General features: G+C 37.9%; 4 protein-coding genes across 5 annotated transcripts; 2 read left to right on the top strand and 2 right to left on the bottom strand.

Moving 5' to 3' along the window:
* The first annotated feature begins 9 nt into the window (after window positions 1-9).
* LOC126783648 (uncharacterized) lies at window positions 10-1408 on the top strand. Its single transcript, XM_050509155.1, has 2 exons — window positions 10-76; window positions 698-1408. The coding sequence occupies exons 1-2, from the start codon at window positions 13-15 to the stop codon at window positions 1300-1302; spliced, it is 669 nt and encodes a 222-aa protein (XP_050365112.1). The 5' UTR covers window positions 10-12; the 3' UTR covers window positions 1303-1408.
* Window positions 1409-1671: 263 nt separating this feature from the next.
* LOC126784242 (uncharacterized) lies at window positions 1672-2303 on the bottom strand. The gene is made up of 2 exons (XM_050509722.1): window positions 1875-2303; window positions 1672-1789 (listed from the first exon to the last, which is right to left on the bottom strand). The coding sequence occupies exons 1-2, from the start codon at window positions 2108-2110 to the stop codon at window positions 1672-1674; spliced, it is 354 nt and encodes a 117-aa protein (XP_050365679.1). The 5' UTR covers window positions 2111-2303.
* A 400-nt stretch (window positions 2304-2703) lies between these two features.
* LOC126784485 (ylmG homolog protein 2, chloroplastic) lies at window positions 2704-3908 on the bottom strand. Its single transcript, XM_050509949.1, has 3 exons — window positions 3570-3908; window positions 3285-3484; window positions 2704-3162 (listed from the first exon to the last, which is right to left on the bottom strand). The coding sequence occupies exons 1-3, from the start codon at window positions 3855-3857 to the stop codon at window positions 2904-2906; spliced, it is 747 nt and encodes a 248-aa protein (XP_050365906.1). The 5' UTR covers window positions 3858-3908; the 3' UTR covers window positions 2704-2903.
* Window positions 3909-5342: 1434 nt separating this feature from the next.
* On the top strand, window positions 5343-13084 carry LOC126782035 (copper-transporting ATPase PAA2, chloroplastic). 2 transcript variants are annotated; one of them, XM_050507182.1, is made up of 18 exons: window positions 5343-6105; window positions 6201-6278; window positions 6424-6521; window positions 6643-6696; window positions 6794-6880; window positions 6989-7153; window positions 7371-7481; window positions 7808-7876; window positions 8099-8208; window positions 8379-8484; window positions 8901-8967; window positions 9183-9262; window positions 9389-9840; window positions 10304-10478; window positions 10732-10863; window positions 10951-11101; window positions 11233-11329; window positions 13041-13084. In XM_050507182.1, exons 1-17 carry the CDS (start codon window positions 5457-5459, stop codon window positions 11319-11321), a joined length of 2673 nt encoding a protein of 890 aa, XP_050363139.1. In that variant the 5' UTR covers window positions 5343-5456; the 3' UTR covers window positions 11322-11329; window positions 13041-13084. The 2 variants fall into 2 exon arrangements, with proteins under 2 accessions (XP_050363139.1, XP_050363138.1); XM_050507181.1 differs by lacking the exon at window positions 13041-13084 and having other exon boundaries at window positions 11233-11609.
* The last annotated feature ends 3475 nt before the right edge of the window (window positions 13085-16559 follow it).

The following is a 16559-nucleotide window of genomic DNA, read 5'->3' as shown; positions in this document are numbered from 1 at the left end:
GAAGCAATGGCAATGACCTGTTGGGTTCTTTTGGCTTCTTTTCTTGTTGTCTCTGTTTCTGCTGCCACTCATCAAAGTAAGTCTCTTTCGGATCAGATTTTGTTTCTTTATGTGTTTATACTTTAGTACAATGTGACCCTGCAACTTTAGATTTGGAACTTGCACCTGAATTGGTAGTGAAGATTGGATCGGATCTGATCTGATTTAAACAAGTTTGGGTTCTGTTTACTTGTTTTGTATTTTCCTTTGATGCATTTTCCTAATGTGGAAAGTTTACCCATATTTGCATTTGCACTCTGAGTGCGTGAGTATTGATTGAAGCTTTGTGTTTGTTTTGGCTCTTCATTGTTAGGATTAGAAAGCAGCTTCAGTTACTTGATCTGTTGGGTTAAGGTTTTGTTATCTCATTTGTCATTCTAGTCAATAGTCATTCTTGATTTGGGAATAGAGAATTTGGATCTTGGATTTTTCAAGATAAGATTTGCAATGGGAATATAAGCTGAAAATTGAAGCTTTAGTTTTCGATACTGATCAATAAATGAGACTCTTTGCAGTCGCTTCATTGGACTGATTTCGAGTTATTAAGTATACATGGTGTGTCCTTTTTGGCTTCATTTTCTTTTCGGTTCGTAGTTTGGTTGTGGATCAGAGATAAGACCCCTGTATTAATGAGATCAATCATGGATGAACATTGCAGCGAAAGTTACTAATAATCCTGCGGATGAATTAGTAGATGTGCTTAACACTAACAGAACTGCACACAAATCAACTTCCCTCTATGACAACCCTGGACTGGCTTGCATTGCCTTGCAGTACATAAAAGCGTACCAAGGTGACTGCGGTGCTGTAGGAGGCCCAGATGCCAAGAAGCCAGCTGATTCCGAGTTTGCTGAAGCTTTTGCTCCAAGCTGTGGTATTGAAGTCTCAAGCCTCTCTCCAATTACCGGTCGTTTACTTGGCTGCGAGACTAAATATGTCCCGGCTGCTGAAGCGTTTTCAAATATCTTGATTGAAAGCAGTAAGAGCTTGGATATTCTCTACAATAAGAACCACACTGAAGTGGGAGCTGCTGTGAGTGGCAGTGATGGTGGTTCTCCATATTTCTGGTGTGTGTTGTTCAGCGCGGGCAAAACTAACAGCAGCTTTGTTGCTGAGGAAGGTGAGGTGAAGATAACAAGACCAGGGTGCTTTAGTGGTGCAAATGACGAGTGCAATGGCGCTTATGATTGGTCTAGAAGCAGTCGTGTGTGGGCATTTTTCACCACAGCTCTGATTGCAATGGCGTTTGCCTTTGGATTATGAATTTATGATAGTGTTGTATGAGAGTCTGGAATGCATTCCACTTAATTGGGGGCCTTTTCTTTCCCCTTTCTGTTGTATTAATAGGCATGGCCTTTGTAGTTCTGTGTTTCTGGCTTTCATTCTATGTACGAGAGTAACTGCGAGATTAAATGACATTCATTCTTTTCAGCTAATACCTTCTATTGAGTCCTTACCTACCACGTTTGCCTCCTTTTTCAGTGTGTGCGTTTGTACATAACCTATTGTATTTTTCAGAGATGATGAGGTTGGATTACCTTTAAACAAATGAAGCAGCTGATTATCTGCTCCGAAAAAACAAAAACCTCAACAGTTTGGATTCAACAAGAAAATGCTTGCTCCTAGTCTTATTTATAGAAAGATGCATGGAGTTTGCCCTGTAAAAACAGTTGCCAAGTAACATAGCAGACAAACCAGTACTGCAAATAGAGTTGAGCTTAGCCTCCCAGTTCCAGACTGAAGCTTTACACTTCAAAACCAACGCCAGAACCAAGAGAGTTATAATAATACCACTTGAAGAACCACCAACTCTATAAATCCAGTAAGGATCAAACCTGGTAAAGCTTCGGTCCAAGTAAAGCGACAGAGTGATGGCCAAGATCAACACCACGAGCAGCAGAGGCAGCCAAGCAGCAAAATTGATGGGCTCTTGCAAGTCAAGTTCTGAATCGTCTTCTGTTGTGCGGTCAATATAGAGGGGAGAAAGCACAGCTAGAAGCGCCAACCCGATGGCCACCAACCTCTCATATGAAGAAAACCGGTTCGTCCTCCTGGTAGCTCCAGGCTCCATTCAGGAGTGTCTGAATGCAACACTTGAGCGAAGCAAAATAACCAAGAATAGTGGACTGTCTATGACAGTATGACTACTTGTAACTTGTAAAACTTTTACTCTAGTCTCTACTCTTTATCTTGTGCAAAGATGTCCAATTTTGATGGTAGTGATACAGAGCTTGAGCAGAAGGACACAGATTTTAGCTTTATTCTCCACAAGAAATCCCCCTAGAAACCAAGAGATAATGTTCCCTTGGAGACTATGGAGACTAGGAGATAGAGGCTTGTTCAAGAAGCTTTTGGTGTCAGATTGAGTGGGATAAATTATTCTCCATTAACGGAAATTAAAATTGATACTTTCTGTTCCTCCATAATTCTCTGGAATCAGATGCTGTATAGGTCCTATAATATTCTTCAAGTCTTACCATTGAATCAAATGGTTGAAAAACAATTAAAGTTGAGATTAATCTAAAGCAAAAAGGACCCAAATAAAAGGTCAGGTTCTTGGGCACATTGAGCACCATGGGATACTCAAAGAAGTCCAATAAACTAAAACAAGGGCTTGATTGCATATACTATCAGCATCAGACTAGTGATTAGTTGTGTGTATAAACAAATCATAAGCTTAACATATCCAGTCATGCTTAATGTACACATTTTCATTTTCAAATAGACAGCAGCAAATGAAAGAAATTTCTACCCTATAAATATCAAGGCGAAAAATTCTTCAGTTCAGCCTAGTAGAAAGAAAGCCGTACATTTAGTGTCTAGTACTCACTGGAATATTACAAAAGAGGTAAGTCGTTACTAACTCAACTCTTTGTTTTGCTGCCCTGAAGCCTAGTAATCCATTTCCTCTGCGGCGTAGTGAGGTGAGTAATTCCTGTTGTAGACGACGCACTGAGTTCTTGGGAAGCTGGCAGTGACGCTGGAAGCTCCGCTGGTAGCGCGGCAGCTGTGCTCGTAAAGGCATTCAGAACCAAGAATGCCAGAATGGGGGAGAGGTCCAATGTGCCTCCGAGCGGCGGGATTAGCCCCCGGAATATGTTCAAGTAAGGGTCACATATTGTGCTGCACCACATTCACATCACTAATCAATTTTATTTACAATATATCATAATGTAACGCATTGTTATGTCGCGAAATAATCTGACATGTTATGTTGTTAGAATGATGATGTAAGTTGAGTATACCTGAGAGGGCCGACAATGGCAGGAGGGGAGTTAGGGAACCAGGTCAACACAAGCCTGCAGACCAAAAGAGTGTTGTATAAGTTCAAGAAGTTGGAGACCCCATTTGCAACGACAAGACCGGCCACTGAATCTCCCGGTAAAACCGCCGCGAAATTATGAGTGGACAAACTCTTCAGCTTCCTGCACCTCATGCTCTGAACCTGAAAGTATTCCAAGCGTTACTTACCAAATTAAACTCCCATTTCAAAGAGACTTCAATGTATTAAGGGAGACGCTGTTACGTACCTGGTGGCAGAAGCTATGGAATTCGGCGTGGAAGGAGATTAGTTTGTTGAGAAATGGGTTTTGCGAAGCCAATGAGTGGAGGAATTGGGTTGCGGAAGCTATTGAGGATTGAATGTCGGGAAGAGCGAAATGGGGCTTCTTATTGTGAGAAGATGAGGGTGATGGTGATCTGAGGAACGGAGCGAAGTTGGTTGGGGAGAGTAGCATTGAGAAGTTTGGAGTAAAATGTGGAGTGGGTGGCAATGATTTTGGGGTCTCGGTGGCCGAGGCCAACTCGCCGTGAGCCATTTCCAGATTTCCGGAGTTTAGCTGAGAAGAAGAAGAAGAAGAATAAGTGTGGATCAGGAAAGAGGTACGAGATTTGGATAATAGTGTAATGTAATGTATCCCCGGCCATTGTGATACATACGACGACGTTCGCTCTCCACTCGTTTTTCTTTGGTTGTTAAAACCTCGAGTAGCACTAAATCAATCCATATTAATCAATATTGACTGTAGTATACAGGGAGAGGTTATGTTTTGAGCAAAAGACGTCAAGCTTTTTATATATCATGAGTAAGTTACAACATCAATATATTTCACCCGCAAATCCAAATTACGTTAAAATTGAAATATGTAAAATTACTACAAACTTAGAAAACCTAAAATTCTAGCAATTTCTATGCTAAAACCATAAAAATAAGCAACAAAATTCAGAACCAGAACAGTACCATATTAGCACGGCTAACTTATGGAAGGCAAAAACTCGAACCACCCAAGGGAAGACAAAATGAAGGAAGGTTGGCCTAGGGTCCAAAAAGCTCAGCCCAACCTTCACCTACCACCATCATCCATGCACCATATGAGAGAGATGTCGACCTAGGTTGCTTATCGCAACCATCACCGCTCCAGCGGCCATCCTCTCCCCTCCGCTATGAAGAAGAAACGAAGACCTACAAAGCCTTGCTGCCTAGCGTTGCTTTGAATTAAAACTCGAGATAACCAACCTCAGCCAAGCAACCGAGATCCCCGAGACTAGAGAGCACCACCCTTCTTTTGCCGCTGAAATGCCGCCCTCGCACGCAACATCGACCCTTAGACCTACCCAAGCGGACAACCTCCCTGAAAGGAAGCTGTTGTTGTCGCTACTCGAAACCCTAAGGGGTCCGAGCGTTCAAGGTGATGCTGAGGAAACGGAGCTATGAAAATATTTTACTACTTGTAGGGAGAGATTATGATCTCCATGAGCATTAGCAACTAAGTAGAGTAAGTAGCATTCAAATATATATTAAGGAATTGATATTTGCACACCCTAAAATATAATCCACACCATTGCCGTAGTTTTTAAAATGAAAACGTCAAATGTTTACATTCTCCAGCTATAGACATAATCATTTTACCCAAAAAAGAAATGTCGAACAATGTGTATCTGGTGTATTCTATATTATATAAGCATAATCTATATGTTTGCTTATATGTTCGTTACAATGACTCATTCATATAAATCTACATACACACTATACGTAAAGATGTCTCGAAAAGAAAATATGATTAAAATATTATTAGTTCAGAAAATGCTCGAAAGGTAAACTAAAATTCATAAATTCATTATCGTCGGTCAATTTTGTCCTAATAATTAGTTAAAGTTTCATAATACTGACCACATTTTAAACAAGGTGAGCACGCACACCAGGCGACAAAAACCTGGCTAAGAGGTTGGTAATGAAATCCGACGTGTCAAAATATAACAAACTCAAGCCGCCCTTTTCATACCGCCAAATAATCTATTCGGAATTCAACGACCACCTCTACCTTCCTCACCGGTCATCGTCGTCTCAGATCTCCTCTCATCTTTCAATCCCTCTCTCATATTCAACACCCTCATCTCAAATCTTCACATTTCCAATCATGAATACTATTCTCATCAGACACTCACTCTCGCCGGACCCCAAGCACCTCTTCTCCAGCTCCGCCGCCACCTCCAATGCCCCCCGATCCGCCTTCCTCAACTCCAAGCTTCACCTCCCCCAACGCCGCCGCTTCCCTCACCGCGTCCGCCACTCCAACCCTAATTTCACTCTCTCCAGCTCCCTGCAGCAGCCCGCCGCGTCCACACCGAATCCAATCGCGCAGGAGCCGCGCGCCGCCGACGCGGAAGCTGCGGTGCTGCTCGACGTCTCCGGGATGATGTGCGGCGGCTGCGTCTCGCGTGTCAAGTCCGTGCTGTCCGCCGACGACCGGGTCCACTCGGTGGCGGTCAACATGTTGACCGAGACGGCGGCGGTCAAGCTGAGGGCGGAGGCTGGGGGAGCGGAGGAGGAGGTGGCGGAGAGCTTGGCCGGGAGGCTGACGGAGTGCGGATTCGCGGCGAAGAGGAGGGCGTCCGGGGCGGGAGTGGCGGAGAGTGTGAGGAAGTGGAAGGAGATGGTGAAGAAGAAGGAGGAGATGATGGTGAAGAGTAGGAACCGGGTCGTGTTGGCTTGGACTCTTGTGGCCTTGTGCTGTGGTTCACACGCTTCCCACATTTTGCATTCTATGGGGATTCACATTGCTCATGGTAGTAATCTAATCACTACAATGCTGTTGAGTTTCATTTGTTATCTGTCGATTTCGAGCGCGATTATTTATTTGTCTGTGTTGATTGGTTTACAGGATCGTATATGGATGTGCTACATAATTCGTATGTGAAGGGTGGTTTGGCTATGGCAGCTTTGTTGGGACCCGGACGAGGTTGGTTTCGCTTAGTTTTTACTTGCATTGTTCTGTAATTACAATCTTTCAAGTGCTGATGCTCTATAAATTAAGGGCTAACTATGGCTTTATAGCGTTTTGTGCACTTATGGAGCCTGACATTGTGAAATTTGATTTGTTGTAGACTTGCTTTTTGATGGTCTGAGGGCTTTTAGGAAGGGATCGCCCAATATGAATTCTCTTGTGGGATTTGGATCCCTGGCTGCTTTTACAATTAGTGCTGTCAGTCTCTCTTCTTTAAACTAGCATTCATTCTTATTTTCTTAGCTCAATACTTAAATGTAAGATGGTTCCGATTATTTATTTAATATATTTTCTAAATTTTAGTTTTGGAACCTTGTAGGTCTCGCTTCTTAACCCTGAGCTTCAATGGGATGCAGCCTTTTTTGATGAGCCGGTGACTGATTTGCTTTCAACCTCTGCGTTGTTAAATTTTCACACCTTGGCTGATCATGAGAATTACTCATGGAAACCTCCTTTCTTTTAGTATGCAGGTCATGCTTCTTGGTTTTGTGCTCCTAGGACGTTCTCTTGAAGAAAGGGCAAGGATCAGCGCATCTAGTGATATGAATGAACTCTTGGTAATTTAGAACGTAACTCATGTCTACAACTCCAGTATATAAACTCAACATGATATATAATATGGGGGTGCATAACGAACACATGTTTGATTGGAATGTGCTTGGCAGTCACTGATAAACACTCAATCAAGACTTGTAATTGCATCCTCAGAAAATGATTCCTCCAGTGACACCGTACTTGGCTCGGATGCAATTTGCATTGAGGTCCCTACTGATGATGTTCGTGTGGGAGATTCTGTGTTAGTATTGCCAGGAGAAACTATACCCGTGGATGTAAGCATTTAAACCACTTCTCCTACCGGATAGACTTCACCCATTAAAGTTTGAGCAAAAACTAGAAAAATTCTGCTGAAATGGTGTAAATCCTTAGATGTGTTAATTAATATGCTTTTGTCTTTGATTTAGACCAAAGACTCCTACTGGTGGCTTAGATTACTGTGATACTTATATTTTGTGGTGAATTTTTGCTGAAAACAAACTGCTTCCACAGGGAAGAGTTCTAGCTGGAAGAAGTGTTGTGGATGAGTCCATGCTCACAGGAGAATCACTTCCAGTATTAAAGGAAAAAGAACTTACCGTCTCAGCTGGAACAATAAATTGGGTATGATGAGGGTGATATGTCACATATAGCTTATTTTTGGTAGTTTTTATTTTTATTTTTATTTTAGTCATCTATCACATAGAGCTTTCTGAGTCAACTATCACCTCTGTCTTGGACAGAGTTCCATATCATCATGGTCAACAATGAATATTTTGATCAGATTAAGAGCTCGAACAATTTTTTCATCCCTATAGTTTCTGTTGTTTTTTCTTCTTTACCTAATAGAGAAAAATGAAAAGAATACTTTATTTTGAAAATAAGCTAATGACATTGGATTTATAGTCTCTGCATAGTAAAGTAAGAACGGAATTGTTTATATATTTCAGGATGGTCCTCTGAAGATTGAAGCAACTTCAACTGGCTCCAATTCAATGATTTCCAAGATTGTTCGCATGGTTAGTGAACTACTTTTACTGATGACATACACCTTGCATTTGTGTAGAAAGCACTAAATTCATATAAGAAATTAAGATATATATTTATGCAACAGTGCAAGGAAAATCTTTTGTTTAATTTTCATAGGAACACAGGTTGCAATGCATGGAAGTTTCTGTTTGACATCTTAATTAGTTAGCATCTTTATTCATTAGACAATGCATACATTTCCTATATGTCAGGTTGAGGATGCTCAAGGCCATGAAGCACCAATACAAAGGCTAGCTGATTCAATAGCTGGACCGTTTGTTTACACTATAATGACTCTCTCAGCTACAACATTTGCCTTTTGGTATGTGGTGCTTGTCCTTCACATATTACAAGTTTATAAAAAAGGCATTATAGTCAATGGGCCTAACGTTTTGGACAGTTGTATAAATCTAATCAACATATAGGGCATTGTGTGCTTTCAGTAATTGCCTTGTGGTTCTTTTGGCATGCTTATACTCTAATTCATTCCAGGTACTACATTGGAACTCATATTTTCCCTGATGTTTTGATCAATGATATTGCTGGGCCAGATGGAGATCCTTTGCTGTTGAGCTTGAAACTAGCTGTAGATGTTTTGGTGAGTATGGTAAACAAACTGAATTATTATAAGTACCCCCAAGGCCCCAATCATTGTTAATCTGTGAATTATTGACTTTAATTAGGTGATCTGGTCAATGATTGTTAAAAATTATGTGACACAGTTGTAGACAAGGCGATAACCAATCAGAGAAAAGTACTAGATGCACCAAAAGTTTCTCCGAAATTCAGTTACAGATGTCAAAGCCATCTTGTTATAGCATCTAGAATTGTGGTGTCTGTAGCATTACTCTTTGATTTCATATTGGATTGGCATTGATACTAAAAGAGTAAAAGATGTTTCTAATTTTGTGAGGGATACATGTCAAAATTATCACATAAATTAAATAAAATTAGATCTGGTATTGGACTCTTGCCTTGGGGTTTCTCCGTACAGTAATAGTTCTTTTTTTGCAGGTGGTTTCTTGTCCTTGTGCACTGGGTCTTGCCACACCCACAGCAATCCTAGTTGGCACTTCTCTTGGTACATCGTTTACTATTTTCAATTATATTTACGTTGAGTTTTTATATCTATGAGAAACTTGTGCTGGGTATTGGATATTTATTTTTCATACTTCTGTTCTCCTTGACAATGTTAATTTGGTGGTTGAGCATGCTTTTAATAATGTTTCTAGCTATAACACTAAGGAACTTTTTTAAAGTTTTAATATTAGTTATTTTGAACTGAAACATGAGCAGGAGCAAAGCAAGGACTCCTTGTGAGAGGAGCAGACGTATTGGAACGCTTGGCCAGTATAGATCATATTGCTTTAGACAAGGTAGATTTGCATATATATAATCAGGCTCACTCATACACATTGTACTAGCTCTGAAGAGATGAGTCATTATACTCTACCTTATAATTAAATCATCTCTGGAATCTCACTCTAAGCTTTAACCTTCAGACAGGAACCCTCACTGAAGGAAAGCCTGCTGTTTCTACCATTGCATCTTTCAAGTATAAAGAGTTGGAAATCCTTCAAATTGCTGCTGCTGTAGAGAGTACTGCATCACATCCAATTGCAACTGCCATTTTAAATAAAGCAAAATCATTGGACTTGAGTATCCCAGTCACAAAAAGGCAATTAACAGAACCAGGTTTTGGAACATTAGCAGAAGTAGATGGCCTTTTGGTTGCAGTGGGGTCTATGGAATGGGTTCATGAGCGGTTCCAGAGTAGAACAGATCGATCTGAAATTTTGAACTTAGAGCATGCAGTGCGTCAATCATCAGAAGGCATAACACCCTCAAATTATTCAAAAACAATTGTATATGTTGGACGTGAAGGGGAAGGTATCATTGGTGCTATTGCAATATCTGACAGTCTGCGGCATGATGCTGAGTTTACTGTAATTAGGTAATATCTCCATCACATTTTAAGCATTGAGGTGCAGAGTGCATGTAAATGATTTATGTGTATTGTTACTTGTCGTTCTGGTGAATGTTGACATGGAAACCATAACAATGCTTCTGTTTCTGTCATAATATTATCTAAGTAATCCAACCCATGTTTTATGTGTTCATAGAACCATAATAAACATTGTTACGGTGGTTTGGTCTCGACGTTTACCATTGTGGATGTGGTTTCATTACATACAGTAGGCAGTTGATGATTTGAATGTTGAGATGACCAAGGATTATTTGGTCTACAGATATCTGATATAAACACACATCTTAATTGTACTCATTTGTTGGGGACTAAATTTGCATTCTTAGGTTGTTATTTGATGTATTTAATTCCCTAATACGCTATTCTTATCAAATCATTAAGATTTTTTTCTGCATGATGTGCTGACTAATTTTTTTGCTTTGACTGGAAGACTCCAGCAGAAGGGTATCAAAACTGTCCTGTTTTCTGGGGACAGGGAAGAGGCAGTTGCAACTATAGCAAAAGCAGTTGGAATAGAAAAAGAATATATCAAGTCATCGTTGACTCCACAGGGAAAATCTGGAGCTATTTCTAGTCTTAAAGCTGCAGGGCATCGAGTTGCAATGGTAAACATCTCCCTTTTGTTCTTTTATTTAGCCTGTTTTTCATATGTTTTTAGCTATGCCCAACTCCACTATCGATTTTCTACTAAATTTCAGCAATGGAATTAACTGATGATAATGGTAAAGTAGCCAATGGTATAAACCATATGACGGTGGATTTTCATTGCAGTGGTTGTTTAATGATTCATTCTCATGACATGATCATATAAATCGTAAATTTGCTATACCTCTTCTTGAAATTTGTACTTTTTTGCAGGTTGGTGATGGCATAAATGATGCACCTTCTTTGGCTCTTGCTGATGTTGGGATTGCCCTTCAGATTGAGGGACAAGAAAATGCTGCTTCTAATGCTGCATCGATTATACTTCTTGGAAATAAGTTATCACAAGTATGTCATTTCTACGGTCCTCATCGACAAAACTAATCATAAGAGCTTCTCCATGTCTTTAATATTCAAGGAACCTCTTCCTGGCAGGTTGTAGATGCTCTGGAACTTGCACAGGCAACGATGGCAAAAGTGTATCAAAATTTATCTTGGGCTGTTGCATACAACTTAGTTGCCATCCCCATAGCTGCAGGAGTACTGCTTCCGCAATACGATTTTGCCATGACGCCATCTCTTTCCGGTGAGTAAAATCATTTCCTCATTCATTTTTTTTATATTTGCTAGGAATGAATTGGAATCCAACAAAAATAGATTCTGCAATTTGCTAGTAATTCCATGTCTAGAATATTAATGGAATATTTGGTTGGACAGGTGGGATGATGGCCTTGAGCTCGATATTTGTAGTAACCAACTCTTTGCTTCTACAGTTTCATAAATCTGAAAGTGCTAGGAAGAATTAGCACCTCCGGTAATGCTTCCACGCGTAATCAAGACTTTGAGTTATATAATTCGGTTCAATTCTTTTTCCATTAACAATTATTGAAACAAGGAAGTTATTGCCTCCTTATGTAATTAGTCTATAAACATTTACCACATAGTAATTTATACCTTACCATACCAAATCTCCAAATGTGTTTTCAACTTCTCATATGTCTGCTTTCTGCATGGAGATTATGATGAGATGTCGACCAGAACTGATATTATTGATCTGGATGTCCATGTTTCTCATAGTACAGACGTCCCACCACCAGCCGACACTCATTTAATTTTTCACTTATAGCACAGCTCCAGAGCGGACTGCTAGACGTGATAAACACTCTGAACCAGAAACTAACAGCAAATAATTTAGGAGGTGTATTGTATATGGAATTAGTGGGAGTTTAAATAAATTTATGGAATTCAAAAGTCTAGATGTATTCAATATAGATTTTTAATTATTAATACAAGTCTAGGTGTATTTAATTAGAATTTTTAAAAGTCATTATGAAATCCATGAAAGTTTGGGAGTATTCAATCCGAACTTTAAAAAATGAATAGAATTATGTAGATATTTAAAATATCATTCATACTTATAGAATTATAAACTCATGGAATTTCATGGATTTTGTAGTGTTAATTATAAACACCACAATCCAAAATTTGTCTAGCCTCTAAACCAAAGATTTTCATGGACTTTATCAATATTGTATTTAAAGACGTTCATTCTCCATCATTTTTCTTTATTTTCTTTTTGTCTTATCTTTACCGATTCTTTTTCCTACAACCTAACATATTTATGCCCATGTTTATTCTTATGATCTCATGATTATTTTTTCTTATTTATGTTATGTTATTACCTTGTATATTTACACTTATTAAAACCTCATTCTCATATGTGAACACATGTTCAATGCAAACAATAAAAACAATGATGATAAAAGAAATACATAAGAAGAAAAAGAGAATAATAATCATATCAATGTGTCATCAACACCGACTTCTTTAGCTTGAAATTTTCTGAACAATTTATTTACTTCCATTTATTTAGTACGTATTTATCAATAGATTAATTTTGAAGGGTTTTCTTTAAATTTTCTTAAATAATTGAAATTCTCTAATATTTTGTATTTCTGTAATAGACACAACCAATAAATTTACTTAGAAAAAAATTATTCCGTATAACATTTTCTATGATGCATTAATCTCCGTCTAATAGCACCCACGAAGCGTCAGAGAACATATATGACCAATCTAGATACTTTGGACGCACCCAGGGTGAAGCAAATTATCACAGAACCGTGGACTTGTAGTTTTAGAGACATGGTGTGCATATTATTCAGTTACCATACATTATTTTCATAACTAATAAAAAATTAGTTTCAATTTTTTTATGAGTACTGAGAAATCTATGATAGTCGATCAATATCAATTATCTGGATTTCTCGAATCAATAAAAGTCTGTAGATATCAGCCTAAAGTCTGTGGTTGAAATCAGTGATTTTGATAATTATATGAAAGTCCGTATACTTTTTAAAAGTTTGTGGAGTTTCTAAAAAGTCCGTGAATTTAAATAAAGTTCACACAAATCTATATACAATACACCACTTTTAATTTATTGTACTATTTTCATATAAGTGAACTCAAAGCTTTTTTGAAGGATTTTTTGCTGATTAAGACTTGATTTCTATGGTTTGAGACAGGCAAGCCTCACCATGTTCAATTGCTGGGTTGATACCCCATAAGAATTAGAACACATAACGTTGGGCTAAATGTTTGATGTATAAGTGCTTAAATTTTGTGACCTCTCTAAGGATATTTCTTTGAATTTCTTTTGTTGCTTTCTCTGTTTGCTTCTTTGCCATGCTGTTTCTGTCATATTGGTTTTGGCTTTCATGTCCCACACACGGATTTTTATTCAGTTCCTTTCATCTTTGGTTTGCATCCAATCTGGTCGGCTTGTTCATCTTAGTTCTCTCCGATAGAGCTTTGGTAAATTAGGTTCTTTATCTGCCGCCCACGATGCTCAATAGTTAACTAGTTTGGTGGGGCTTAAGGGGTGGACGTCCCTCATTTCCTCCAAGCTCTATTTGCTTCTCCAAGTGCCCTCTATGAGAATTTGTAACATATGATCATTCTGATATGCCTATCACAATTCTGTGCTCATGCGAATTAAGCTCATGCGAGAGTGAAGTACTTTCTAGTGATGCTGAGTTGAGATCAAATTAGTAGGTATCAAAAGTAAGATAATATATCCTAGACTTCACGTATCTATTATTGTCGACATTGCTTGGTTGCACTATGATTGCTACTGTGCAATTATCTGTTTCTTAAGAAAGAAAAATACTTTTCTTAAAACGAAAAAAAGATTCTATGATATGATTGATATCATCTTTTGTTTTTTGAACCTTGATGTCATATATTGTGAAAGAGTAAGATATGCATAAGAAGCAAGAGGCCAAGTTTGGTATTGAGAACAATGGTGGATGATATAGATATGTATGGCCCCCTTTTAAAACATTATTGTACACATTTAATGAGCATGTGAAGAAGAACAATTGCAGATGAGGGTGATTTCATGCTAAAACACTTTGCATGTGATTGGGGACCCAACACCAACATCCTCCTCCCCCTTCTCTTTCTGTTTTCTGGGTTCTAAACCTTGCAGTTGTTTTCATTTATGTGCTCCTTTTTCAAGCCATGATTCTGCATGCACATCTTCTTCGGCTAATTTCTACTTGATTTGGTAGAACAAGTCACTTTTTAATACTCAATTTCTCATTGAATTTTTCCCTTAATAAGCCCCATCCCTTACAGTTATACACATTATGCTTTAGGGTCAATTTTTTGAGTCTCAAACCTAATCAACTTGAGTAGAATATTTATAATTTGTGGTGGGGTGAACTGTAAGGCTTCAAAAGATCAGGAATATAGTTAAGATATGTCATTTAGCTTATAGGGGAACTATCTCCTTGGGCTGGTTGTGAAGTCACTTTCTCAACAAAATTTATAATCCTCTGGAGCCATTTTTCCTTCCAGCTTGTTTCTATTTGCCTCCAATTCCTCCAAACACCTGAAAGGATGTAGTTTCTTTTCCCACCATTCTGCGAACCAAACATGGCCTAAGTAGTGTCCATGTATAAATTATAATCAACTTCTTTCATTGAATGAGGTCGAGTTGAAGCTCAATTGACCTCATCATTAACATTATTGTGCTCATCATTCCACATGAATAACTCCATTCCAATACGATCAAGAACCATAACAAGACTCAATCAGTGAATCATATCCAGATTCTTTAACCGAACGTTAGGAAGTGAAGAATAGAAATTCCTCAGGGGAAAAAAACAAACAAAGAAAACAAGAAGGTAAAATAGTGAATTTAGAAACTCGCGTACACATCCACGTGGCAAATTATTAATGGTGAGGTAATTATAATTATCTTTGGACAATTGATATCTCTACTACGGATACCTGATAAAATCACTGAACTATGAACTTCCTTATATGCTCATTTGTAGTTTTACCCTCACAGAAGGCATCAAGATAATTACGTAAAACTATAAATACTTAATTAATATGATTTATTAAAAATATCCATCAGGGTAATTAGAATTATGTAAATACTGGAATAAAATTATGTAAACTCATGCGATCAAAACGCGTGCATCGCATTGGTACGAGACTAGTGGTCATAAAAAGAGCATACCCTAACAGAGGAAACATTCACGGATTAACAATAAAACTATTTCCCAAATTACCTTCTAATTCGAGGGAGAGGGTACGAGGAAGCGCGTAAGCGGTTTTTTTTGAATTTGTTTGGAACCGGGTACGTTTTGAAAACATTATAATAAAATAATATATAATTATATCTAAACATATATTATATAAAACAACAAATAAATTATTAACATTATAGAAGAACAATATGATAGAAAATGAGCTCAATAAACATTTTGTAATGACCTAGAATAAATAACACAAACACTTCAATAACTAACATGATACTAGTAGTGTAGCTAACCACAAATAATACACATCACCTCTCATTTAATTCATTGCACACATGGTGATCTCTCAAATCACATTAACCAAGTATGTAGAATCAAATTTACATTTTGCAATGAGTGGCGCGCCCCAAAGCTGAATGATTTTGCATTCTCTCTCTCCCTCTGAGCTGCATCCTAGTCTAGCCCCAAAATTCATAACACTAATTTTTCACTCATCTAGTTTCAATTAGTATCTTGCTTCAAATCAAACTCATTTATAATCTTATATGCCTTTGTTGTCTCACATAAAACTAAAAGCTCAAACAAATCTTCAAATCTCATTCAACCTCAATGAGGCTTCAATCGTATGTTTTTCGAGTTTTTATTCAATTTTAGATATTAATTTATCTCATAAATTATTGAGTCCTTAGAATATGAAAATTTTAAAAAAGAATTATATAAAAACCGGAAAAGAGAAAAATTTTATAAAAACCAACAACCCTTACGCTTCCACTGCACTTCCGATCCGGGCGGCGCTTGTAGTAAACGGTGTCCGTCAATAGGGTTGGGGTGTCGTCAGCTCCGTCAGCTTTAGAAGGACCCACACCCCCTGGAATCATCGTGCTGTGTCAGACGGAAAGGACGGTACGTTACAAATGACCTTCCCGAGGTGAAAAAGTAACATCTTTTCTCGCTTTGATTCCAGTAACATTCACAGGACGATAGGACCGCGTGGTCCCCACTCGCTTCTGATCCCTCTGCATGCATGTCTCTTTCTCTCTCTTCTCTCTCTTCTCTCTCTTCTCTCCTATTACCCAGATAGTGTGGTTTTTACCCAATGGATTTTACCCATGCTTCATTGTATTCTACGTGGAAATTTTGGTATTTCATATCAATTTATTCAAAATTTTGATCTTGGTACTTTAAATGATTAAATCTACACAAGTTTTTCAAAAAAAAAAATTCAATCTCAACTAAAAGCAAAAACTTTGCATCAAAACTACTAGCATGTGTCATTGTATATTTACACGGAAATTTACACAATAATTTTAGAACAATTAATATAATTAATTTATTAACTATCATAAAATTCCTAACTTCCCACTACTCATATAGTAATTTTTTTCCACAATTATTTCTCTTTAATTTTATTTCCACTTATTATATTTTTATTATATTAACCGTCTTTAATTTATTATGAACTAAATTATAAATTTATACTTCATGGGTATT

This window comes from Argentina anserina, chromosome 2 (genome assembly GCF_933775445.1).
Source record: "Argentina anserina chromosome 2, drPotAnse1.1, whole genome shotgun sequence".
Lineage (NCBI taxonomy): Eukaryota > Viridiplantae > Streptophyta > Magnoliopsida > Rosales > Rosaceae > Argentina > Argentina anserina.
Note: the sequence above shows the minus strand (reverse complement) of the source record. Positions and strands in the feature narration are given on the sequence as shown.